At 39.7% G+C, this 11,721-nt stretch overlaps 1 protein-coding gene across 1 annotated transcript; it reads left to right on the top strand.

Moving 5' to 3' along the window:
- The first annotated feature begins 4,870 nt into the window (after nt 1–4,870).
- sertad3 (SERTA domain containing 3) lies at nt 4,871–7,361 on the top strand. The gene is made up of 2 exons (XM_076281770.1): nt 4,871–5,094; nt 5,688–7,361. The coding sequence occupies exon 2, from the start codon at nt 5,700–5,702 to the stop codon at nt 6,558–6,560; it is 861 nt and encodes a 286-aa protein (XP_076137885.1). The 5' UTR covers nt 4,871–5,094; nt 5,688–5,699; the 3' UTR covers nt 6,561–7,361.
- Nucleotides 7,362–11,721: the final 4,360 nt, after the last annotated feature.

Raw genomic sequence — 11,721 nt, 5'->3', positions numbered from 1 at the left:
CGTTGCGATTTTGCCGGGACCAATCGGGAGTCGGGACCAATGGCTTATCTACCTGGCGCGGCTATTAACCCCTACTGAGAGTTACCAAAATATACATGAGAGATAATTTTAACCAATTGTGCATTTATTTAAAAGTAATCAAAAGCAATGAATAACAATGTCGTAACACTGCAATTCAGATTCTTGCCGCAAGATATTGGTGTTTGAAGCGCCCGTTTGCATTTACAGCAGGGGTCTCAAACACCCGGCCCGCGTCCGGCCCAATTCCGGCCCGCGACGTATGTCAAAATAATAATGTAATCCGGCCCTTGAGACTATTTTTAATTGCGACAAACAACGATACTGATTCAAATAGACGATAGTTCCAAGTACGGTGACAAATCTCATGTGTACTCTGCTCCACTATGTGCTAGACATCCAGAGCTTCATTCAAACCCAAAATCGCTGCGCAAAGTTTTCAGGACACGCGAGAAACACAAAGACGTGCATTTGTTAAGACGCGGAAGTGATGCAGGCCATAGTGTTGCATAAATTGAAGCAGAAATTAAGCAGAAATAGGCCTACACCAAATGTTGAAAAACGTTTACGTGTGATGAAGTCTTAGGTAGGCTATGTTATTCACCTATTCTAAATCTGAAGAAGAATATCCTTTTGGAGATTATGATCCATCGTCTATTGAATGGAGGTGCGTCTGCGTGTAGCCTATACGACGGTGTCCACTAAGCATACCATGCTTATTTCGACCCTCTGCCCAACATAGCTTGGAGGTTGCAGTGGTAATCGTGATGATAGTGTCCGTAATGGATGTGGTACAGACAGCAGGGCTAGTAGAAATAGGGCTCTAAACTACAAAGTCACCCGCAATATGATGCGAACTTCTGGGTACTCAGATTACCCGCGATAGGAACTGATTTGACCAGAATACTTTATTGTAGGCCTTGTGGTTTAGAAACCATATACATCTTAGGTGTTTTCCTGTTAATTTGTTATGTGGGTAATATAAAAAAAGGAAAGTAAACCTGCTCAAATATTTTCATCCAGTATTTACTGAAAGGTGCATCATTTGAGGTGCTTGCCATCCAGTGGCAAATTAGATGGGTAAATGTACCCCCTTCATAAACTTTTGTTTTACTCAAAGATTTTTACATTTACAGTAGGACTTTATCTCTGACCACTTTCAAGCCATGGCCTTTTGAAATTTTTATATAAAAATCTAATGGTGTTGCCAGGTTTAAAAACGTTGAGAGGAAAATATTTTTATTTGGTGTGAAACACACACATACCTGTTTTTATGCTTTTCATTTGTTTTATAATTTGTATTAATATTTATTTTATCATTATTTTATTTATAAGCTAAGGTTGCTAGCACAGGTGTCTAAAACTAGATAAAAACACTTGCACTTTCTGTTTGCAGTTTTGTGTGGTATTTGAAAAAAAGAACATTGCATTTTCAGAAATAGCCGGCCCTCCAATCAGATGACGTTGGCAGAATTGGCCCCCAGCTCATTTGAGTTTGATACCCCTGATTTACAGCTTTCACTATGGCGTTCCATTGTCTCGGAATCCTTCGACCAAAAATTGCTGTAAACATGCCGTAAAGAAGAATACAATTTACATAATCTACACATGTAAACCTTTTTACATATGGACCCTTTCAAGAGAGTTCCATTATCAGCATCAGTTGGCCCCACAAGACTTCCTTTTTAACATTCCATATGTTATCTTAATGCAGAGGAAGTAGATTGGGGCCCAAATAGAACGTTCAAGCATTGTTTTTGTTTTTATTGTTGAAAAGGTCTATAATTTAACACTTATAGACAATAGTAGAGGCTCAGGGTGGATAGGTGGCCTGCAGGTTGACAACATCACTGTGGAGGGTGGTCACTGATCACTGACTTTTTAACTTTAACTTTCGGCAAAGCTCTGACATTAATTTACACACTGGAAGCTGTTTTACAGGAGAATTACGGTGTGATATTGACCTAAAGTGTGTTGAAACATGATACTGAGTGTGAACGTATGTCTCATAGCCCATCTCGGCTTGTCCCCTGCACTCCAAAATCTGGCGCTAGTTAGCCGATGCTACCAACAGCTTTTTCAATGGTGGTGCTTCGGCATCGGGCTAGCCATGCAAATAAATCACTGTTTTACACCATTTACGAGGCTCAATGTATCTCCACACTTCATTGGTAGACACTGGAAGCTGTTTTAAGTGTGTGTGTGTGTGTGTGTGGGGGGTGGGGTGCTGCAAACTGACTTTTAACATTTGTGACGTCACATCATTATGTAAGCTTAGGCCTATGTTTACTGTACAGCACACTGTAGCCTGCACCCGTCCGACCATTTTGGAGGTCTAATCCTGCCCAACCCCTCAAAATGTGTGTTAAACATCGACCCGGCAAATTGCTAATTTTAACGATAAGTAAAGTGATTGAGACCATATCGTGGAGTAACCATGATAACTTAATGTTTCCTTATTTCACAAGACGTTCATGAAGGCTAACAAATAGGCTTACAATTGAGAGCGCCTTTTTTATGAATGGGACAATCCAATGTAGTCAATGCCTTGTCTAAACTAGGCTATAAAACATAGGCTATTACAATAGGAAACTTCTGGATTTACACATCCAAATGGCATAAGCAACCCTTCATCCCCCCTCTCCCTCCCTCTCTCCCACACACACACACACACACACAGAGTCATGCATGCGCACATAAATGTCTATCCTTCAAATTTCCTACTTCTCTTAAGTAAGAAGTGAACTTTTAAAACAAAGTATTTGCCGATATATCACCGCTCTTCTTGTTGAGCTTCAAAAAGGTTTTTGGTGGTGTAATCTGAACAAGAGGTAAGTTCCAGGCTTAAGGAAACCACTCATATAGCCTAACGCAACCGTAAAGACTGGGCTGATTTTGGCTGCACAATATTTTGATATAATTATAAACTAAATCGAATTAGCCTACAGGCTATTGTAAAGACCTGTGGAGTGTGGTAGTAGGCCTAACATGCATGGAAATAACTTTTGCAACTGTTTTTTTACACTATTCTATGCTAAATGTAAAGTATCACTCTATAAAATGTGGAGGAATGCACATGCACACAAATGCATACACACACACACATACACACTCACACACATTGGGATGCATCCCAATAACTTATTTTCTGCTTCATGTTGGGTGCCAGTGATATGTAGGAAACTTGTCCCTCCCTGCTCTTGTTTGGTTGGATGACTGAACTCTTTGTGAGTCACCACCAGAAAGAGGACACACGCGCAGGCCACACGAGGCCAAAGCATTGCAATCAACGTAACAGATTTATTTTGGAAAGTCCAAAAGATACAGGGTCAATTCATTTCAATAGTGGATGAAGTGCAGAGTCAGAAAATGAGCAAAGTGTCTTGTGCATGAGCTAAAGCTACTGTATGTGTGGCATGTGGGAGCATTGAGCGGATCCACCGTAGTTTGAGTTTGGATCTTGTAAAAATGCAAATAAATTTTGCCTTGTTATTAAATTAGCTTTAGTTAACTTAAGACTTCATACTTTGTCCACCTTTTAAATGAGGGCCTTGTGACATGCATCACTTTCAGTAATGCACCTCTAAGAACATGCCCTCACTTTATAGAGTGATTGAAGGAGGTGTTGCACTGCACTACAGGTTTAAGTAGGCCATCATGTGCAGTTGCATTTAAATAACACCACATGTCCACAAGAGGGCAGAAAACTAAATGCTTTGCCTGTGAGCATGAATATATTATACATATTATATATGTATTATATATTATCACATATTATGTGCATGGCAAACTGTGTGCCTTTTCTATCTATAAAGGTCAGACTACAGTGATGGGACAAGAAACACCATAACATGAAACTATACAGTAGTTTCTTAACATTACACGTGGTTGATGTATTTGGGAAGATTTTTTTTTGTTTCTGCAGTTTATATTTGTGTATCACATTTCAACTTTACATATACTGTGTATTTTAACCTTTTACTCATATATGTATAATATTACATGCAAAGTGTACATTTAATACATTTCAACTCTCAGAAACAAATGATATAGTGCCCTTTACAACCCTACCAGTTCAGCTACAGAGCAATGCAGAATGTTTGTAATTCATTGTGTGTGTGTAAGGAGGAGCCTCATACTGAATGTTTGTGTAATGTAAATGTACAGGCAGGGCACTTCTTCATCAAGTGCCTCTCCATCTCTGGGACAGAAAGACTGTTAGGCAATTGGAAATAGGGCCTACAATGGTCAGCTGTATTGGTATCAAAGCATATTAAATAGGCAATCTGTAGACTGAGTTAGGAAAGGGTAGGCCTACAGTTACATTATATACAAGAAAATAAATGTTTTCAAAGGCTAAAATGTGTTTCGATATAAAATGCCTTTTAGTGAAATTTTTGTTCATGGTTTGCTTTCTGTTTGATGTATCAATATCAAGAAAGACCATTGCTAAACTAATTATTACTCAATGAGGTTGTACAGTTTTGTACTAAACATATTTTATGAAATCATATTTCAAATAATAATTAAAAAAATATTTCTCACGTGTTGTCATATTCAATATAACTGAGCCAGAATAGCCTAGGCTAAACCTAAATTATATGCTAATTACCCTACGATATATATATAATATTAAGGTAGCTATAATGCTATTTTGGCAGTGTCAAACGAAACCACTTCAGATAAATATTAAACTCAACAAACAACTTCTTGTCTTGTTGGTGATTTTTGTGCATTAACCCTGTTCTAAACGTCAAAGGGGAAACACAAGATAGCGGTTCTACAAACTACAATTCCCATGAACCCCTTCCTTACAAACGCGCCTGCTGTCTGGATTCCTCAAAACTTGAATCATCAGGCGGCGGGAAGTAAGGAAGATGTGTGTTTTGTAGCAACTTTACCTAGTCGGTTACAACTTTTTACCTCAGTATTTAATAGGTGCGTTACATATTTTGCCGATGTCTCCTGTGTGGCTCTTATCCTGAACAACTGAAGCGGAATAATTTCTTACATTATAACTTATTCATTCAAAGTGTAACATCCACGTCGAAGAAGAGGATTCCTCTACACTGACCAGTAGGTAAACTTGGCTAATTTTCCGATTAGTTGCTATCTAAATTAGCTATCGTTATCTGTTACGGTTACTAGATACGTGCGAAAACAACGTTGCGCCGACTGGTACATAACGTTATCTTTGTATGATTACTTGCAGAGGCATACTTTACTATAACGATATATCTTTAACGATAACCGGCTATGTCAACATGTTTAGCGAGCTAACAGCGGACAGAATACCTTAGCTTACCAGCTGTTTAGCGTTGAGTTTTGTCTGATGAGAAAGCATTGATGGTTAACGTTAGCGTTAGCTAGCAATTTGCTTGGTTTTTGCCGGGAACTGAAAAGGGAACTAGACTACTCGGTTCGAAGATTTAAGTTACCGTGAAATTTGAGTTTTGTTCTCTTTTACAATCTCTTTCGTTATTCTGAAATATAAATCTAAAGTTAACCCATTGAAATAACATACTACTGTTTTAAAGCCAGTGTTAAAACAGATGAAAAAGACTGGTAATGGTAATGGTTTAAGAATGATAACGTTTAAGTTGACTACGTTATCGTTGAATTACATTTTTGCCATTAACGTTAACTTTCATTATTTTCATCTTTTATAGGTAACTTACAGAATGACTTCCAAAGGTTTGAAGAGGAAGTTCCCGGTAGAACCAGAGGAAATAGGCCCAGCTTGGGAGCACCAGCGGCAATCTGTGCTCGACATTTCCATTGAGAAGTTCCAGAGGGACCTCACTATGGTGGAACCCAGCCTGCGCCGCTCCGTGCTGATCGCCAACACCCTGCGTCAGATTCAGCTAGAGGAGCCGATGCCGAGTCCGAATGACACGGTGGTACCTCCCGTCGAACCGGTCAAGACCCGACCAGCTCCTATCCAGCACTCACTTTTGCAAAGCAACTTCAGCCACCAGGGACCCGTCCAGTCCTTTCCCATGGTAGCCTACTGCCCAACGTTGACTGAAAACCACAGAGATGAGTGGATGTCCACGTCTCCTGAGGAAGAATTCTCCCTGTCCACGGCCATCTCCTCCATCCTGAAGGAGCTGGATGGAGATGGTTGCCAAGACAGCAGCCAGCCTTCTCTGTCTCCTCCACAGAGGATGCCCCTGGGGTCCATTGAAAATCTCCCTGGAAGTTTGGACGCAGGACCCAGACACAGGCCTGGGTGGACAGGACAGAGAGGAGAGGAGTGTGGCAGACGTGTTGAAGGAAGTCCCCTGGGTAGTATGGCTGTCACACGCCCAACATATCTACATGATGTTACCCTAGACAGCCTCTTCGTGGATGTGGATATGTCTGTGTTTGACAGAGAGGTGAGTTCGCTCGGGGCGCGAGCTTTCTCCACAATCGCCAACGAGGAGCTGGTGAAATACCTGCCTTCACTCTCCGGGTCCCACTCCCCTACGCTCTCCAGTCAGGGCGTGAAAGACTTACACGAACTTGAGCACATCATGGAGATACTAGTCGAGTCCTGAGAAATGTTGTGCTATAGAGAAGAAGAAAAACGTACACACAAGTGGGGGGGAATGTGTCCGGTATTATAGAGCCATAGATCAACACCTCCATGACAATATCTATACTTTTATTTCTCTGTACAGTACACAAAGGGAACACTAAGGAACTAATGCACTATGGTTGAGTGCAGAGCAAATGAAATACTGCTGTGTTCTGTGAATGTCCGGCTAGATTTCTACTCAGATGTTAGAAGTATATAATGACAATTTATGAAACCTTACTGTATGAAAATATTTTTGAAGGGTTACAACAAAGTATGATTTTTTTTTCTTTCTATAAACCCATTATGAACTGAAAAGTTCGGAAATAACACCTGGAGTCGTGGAGTCGGTTTTCCGTACATGGATTAAGCCTAGATGTAGATTAACAGAAATTTTCCATTGGGGGCTTGATCCATGTCGAGAGAAACTGTCTGCCGGCATTTAGTTGGCAGTGTTAGGACAAATGGCTCATAAATGAAGAGGTCATTTGTATGCACTGAGGAGCGTAAAACACAAGTGTGTGTGTGCAGCTTCAGCATCTCAGTGGTGGTGCTGTGTACAGAGGAATGAGAAATGCGTAGCTTTAGTCAAACTTTAATAGTCGAAATGGATTTGTCAGCGTCAGCATCTAACAAAAGTTTTATTTCAGTCTACTTGAATGACACTGGTGTGTATGAATACAACTGTAAGACTGCAGAGTTACTAACATGGGGAAATACAATGCAATTTAGAGCTTCCCAGTTTTAAATGCCAAGTTTGAAAAAGAAGATGGAGCTTAAAATTGACATTTTTGTTTTTCTATTTTAGAAATGTGAAATAACATAGCCAATCCTTTGATCACCTTCAGTGAAAGTTGTGCTGTGAATTTTCCACCACTAGTCTTGTGTTAACCCTACCTCAAACAAAATGGTGCCGTCATAGTACTCCTTCTGGTCATCCTATTTCTGGTGTTTTTTTCTTTTCTTTTTTGTTTACAAAACTTTGGTCACAACTGAAAGAACTCTTAACACCTCTTTTGAAGGTGGTAGAAGGTAGGAATCTAGGTTGTATGGGTCAAAGTAATGATTTTGAATCACAGAATCTTTGAAATCTTTATATTATTGTGTTCCTATGTGTCAACGTAAATGTTTGGTATTCGAATCTTGTGGTGGATTAAATACAATATACACTTGTAGTAAGGGCCCTGTATACATAGTCTCTTTTGCCTGTTAGCATTTCAGCTGGAAATATTAGAGTTCTTCACATTAGGCAAAAATAGTATTTTTATTTGCTTATGTGTTGAAGCATTCTTTCATTCTAAAGACTCATCTATTTGATTTTACTATTTAAAGTGAATTTTGCCTTATCCATATATTTTGGTATTTTTTGTGTTTTACGTTATTGTATTTTACGTTATTGTATTTTGTTAGTTTGATACTTACTTGTTCCGTGTTGGCCTATTAATAATGTACCTGATTATTTTTGAGTTTGGCTGTGAGGATTTGCAAATGCACTTTGCTCTGTGATGTGACAAGATTGGGGCTATTTTAGATTTTAAAAAAAGAAAGAAGAAAAAGAAAACCATTTTGTCCTTTAAAATGGTTATGAATTGATGGTTAATTGAATTGGGCTATAATTACTTCAATATGTACCTGAATTTATAGTCTTAATTGCTTAAAACTGTCACAGAAAGGAAATGAGACTATTTATTTTTTTATACTACGAAGTTAACTTGGTTTACTGCGCAAGTAAATTGTAAACTGTAATCTGATGTCGAGACGCATCTGTAATACACGATCACACTGCCGCTCAAAGAACTTAACCAATGTGAATATCCAGAGCTTGAGTGTATAGCCCAGAAGTTACACTGTGTTTCTTGGTTGCTTACAGATGGGCACTTCTATGCTCGCAGCTGCCTTTGAGGGCTTATACAAGCCATCTTACTGAATTATGTCTATGCAATCAGTAGTGTTCTGTTTGTACCATGTTCATAATAAAGTTTATAATGGACCATATACCGAGGATTGTGCACATTTTCTTTGTTAGGTGTGTCTGTGTGTTTCCATGACAGTAACTTGTATACCGTGTGGACATAATTTAGTCTCAAACAAAATATTATGAGAATACCAGATGCATGTCATACAGATTAAAGAGTATAGCAGAGCACTATTATGAGAGTACCAGATGGATGTCATACAGATTAAAGAGTATACCAGAGACTTTCTAATGAGGAGACAGCACTCAAAAAATCCTCCATAGAAATGCATGGGGCTAGTTTGTAATGCCAATATGGCCGTTGTCTACACGTATCCCACCCCTTCCTCGGCAAAACGTTGACATGTGAATACATTGAGCCAATCATGTGGTGTGTTATGAAGTCATCGTGCCAATCATGTGTTGTGAACTCGCCTCTGGAGCAAGATTGGTGTCGTGAAGCCTTGCGCATGCGCATTTCTGCCGAAAAGGATGCCCGATGAGTGCCCAAAAAGCATTGCAATATGGCCGCTGAGTGGAGGGACTTGCCTAAAAGGACTTTGAGTATACCAGTAACATGAGAATACAAGATGGACGTCATACAGATTAAAGAGGACAACAAATCTTACAGTTACCATCACTGTACTATCATACAGAAGTATGGTTTATTTACCTTGGACAATTTTCTTTTCTTTTCAAACACCTGCTATTTTTTTAAATTATCAATAATCTTGCACCACCACCCCTTAAACAATTTGTGAGCCTTTGTAGACCCACAAGTAACATAAGGACCACAAGAGCATCATCTAGGGGGGATTGCACAAGTGTGTTTAGGCATTTCACCTTTGGCCAAACCACTTTCTCAGTGAAAACATCAGAGTTGTGGAATAGCATCCCTGTCATTATTAGCCAAAGCACCACATTCACCACCTTTAAATTAGGCCTTAAGAAATGGTTGAAAGCAAACCAACGTTGTGAACATTTCTAGTCATTGATTCTTGTCTCTGTGTTTATTTTCATCTTACTTCATGTTTTTATCTCCCATCTCATTACTCAATTTTATTACTCTGTAGCCTACATATCACTGTGTGTGTTGGGTCATTGCCCCCACTCATACATGTTAATTTTGATTAACATCAACTCCTGTCCAGGTACAACAGATGTCAATTAGCCTTGTGGCTATAATCTGGCCCAATTATATATTGGCCATTGTCCCTGTCAAATAAACGTAAATAAATACAAATAAAATAAATAAATAAAAAGAGTATACCAGATGGACGCCATACAGATTAAACAGTATTACCAGTAACATTATGAGAATACCAGATGGACGCCATACAGATTAAAGGATGGGGTAGAAGAGCCCAGCAGCCTGTATGGACATTACATTCAAGTCTACAGTATCTCTAATGGCGCCTTCGATCAAGATTCAGGAAAGAAGGGGCCAGTGGATTCATGTTTTGCAAATGCTCCCTCGTTTTGATAATTTGCTGTGAGAGAAGTGATAGAAAGATCACTCCCAGCAACAGACTGAGTATAGCAGTGGTTCTTAACTGGTCTGGCTTTGGGACCCACAATTTTGGGGGCAGCCGTGGCCTACTGGTTAGCGCTTCGGACTTGTAACCGGGGGTTGCCGGTTCGAACCCCGACCAGTAGGCACGGCTGGTGCCCTTGAGCAAGGCACCTAACCCCTCACTGCTCCCCGAGCGCCGCTGTTGTTGCAGGCAGCTCACTGCGCCGGGATTAGTGTGTGCTTCACCTCACTTAGTAGAGTGGCTATAAGGCCAATTTGGCAAGAATCGTGCAAATTATGATACAAGCATGAAACTTGGTAGGTATGTGCTTATGACCAATACAATCAAATCTACCTGATTGGCCACTTGAAATGGTGGCCATTTTCCAAGATGGCCGCCAAAAAAGACTCCAGAAATTGATTTATTGCATAGAATTGACCTAGCAAATTATGATACAAGCATGAAATTCGACATGTATGTGCTTAAGACCAATACAATCAAATCTACCTGATTGGCCACTTGAAATGGCGGCCATTTTCCAAGATGGCAGCCAAAACAGACCCCAGAAATTGATTTATTGCATAGAATTGACCTAGCAAATTATGATACAAGCACAAAACTCAACATGTATGTGCTCAAGAGCAATACAATGAAATCTACCTGATTGGCCACTTGAAATGGTGGCCATTTTCCAAGATGGCTGCCAAAAAAGACCCTAGAAATTGATTTATTGCACAGAATTGTCAAAGCAAATTATGATGGACGCATGAAATTTGGCATGGATGTGATCAAGACCAATACAATCAAATCCACTTGATTTGCTACTTGAAATGCTGGCCATTTTCCAAGATGGCGTCCAAAAAGACCCGAGAAATTTGCAAAGTTCAAATGTGCAAATTGCAAATGTGGTGTAAATAATTGTTCACTCTCCTTAAATATGTTTCCATAGATGATGAAGTAATACAGATATTAAAAATGTTCCACAATGACAAATAAGCCACTTATGACACACAAATAGCATGGTGATAACATGCTAATAATGCCAGTTCTTAATGTCAATGGAGGGTGTTGCGTGATGCCACCCCCCACCCCCCCAAACAAATAAAATGGTTATGACATGCTAATAATATAATGACACTAATATGCTAATAACGGCAATTCATGGTTTTCTCGATGTTGCTGTTAAACAAAAGATGCGTGTACACCAGAAACAACCTCAGCTACCAAGTAGCCAAGGTCGTTGAAGAACCTTTGTCATGAATTCGCTTTTTTCGCTCTGGACGTGACATTGACATGTTTGATTTAGCTAATCACATAACGGCTCTGGCTTGTCAGCCTGGGACATTCGAAGATAAGAGCATTCCAATTGTTTTTTGCCGAACCGCTAATTAGCTGACTTTTAATTGCTAAATCGCTTAATCGCTCTGGTCGCCCAGATTGGTTCGCTCCAGGCGAATTCACTTTGGTCGCTTTATTCGCCAACCCTCCATAGACAAATAATGACTTCCGTCTTCCCCGCCTAAAGGTCGCTTTTGGTTTTACATGCAAATAACAGCGGTAATAGTTATTAACGACAAATAAGCCCCTTATAACACACTGATAACATGGTGATAACATGCTAATAATGACAATTCTTGATGTCAATGGAGGGTGGTGCGTGATGCGATACCATT

This window comes from Alosa pseudoharengus, unplaced genomic scaffold (genome assembly GCF_046254945.1).
Source record: "Alosa pseudoharengus isolate Yale_2024_CS ecotype anadromous, Long Island Sound unplaced genomic scaffold, YU_APseudo_1.1 YU_APseudo_1.1_scf_13, whole genome shotgun sequence".
Taxonomy (NCBI): Eukaryota; Metazoa; Chordata; class Actinopteri; order Clupeiformes; family Clupeidae; genus Alosa; species Alosa pseudoharengus.
The sequence above is the reverse complement of the archived record's forward strand: the minus strand, read 5'-3'. Positions and strand labels throughout refer to the sequence as shown.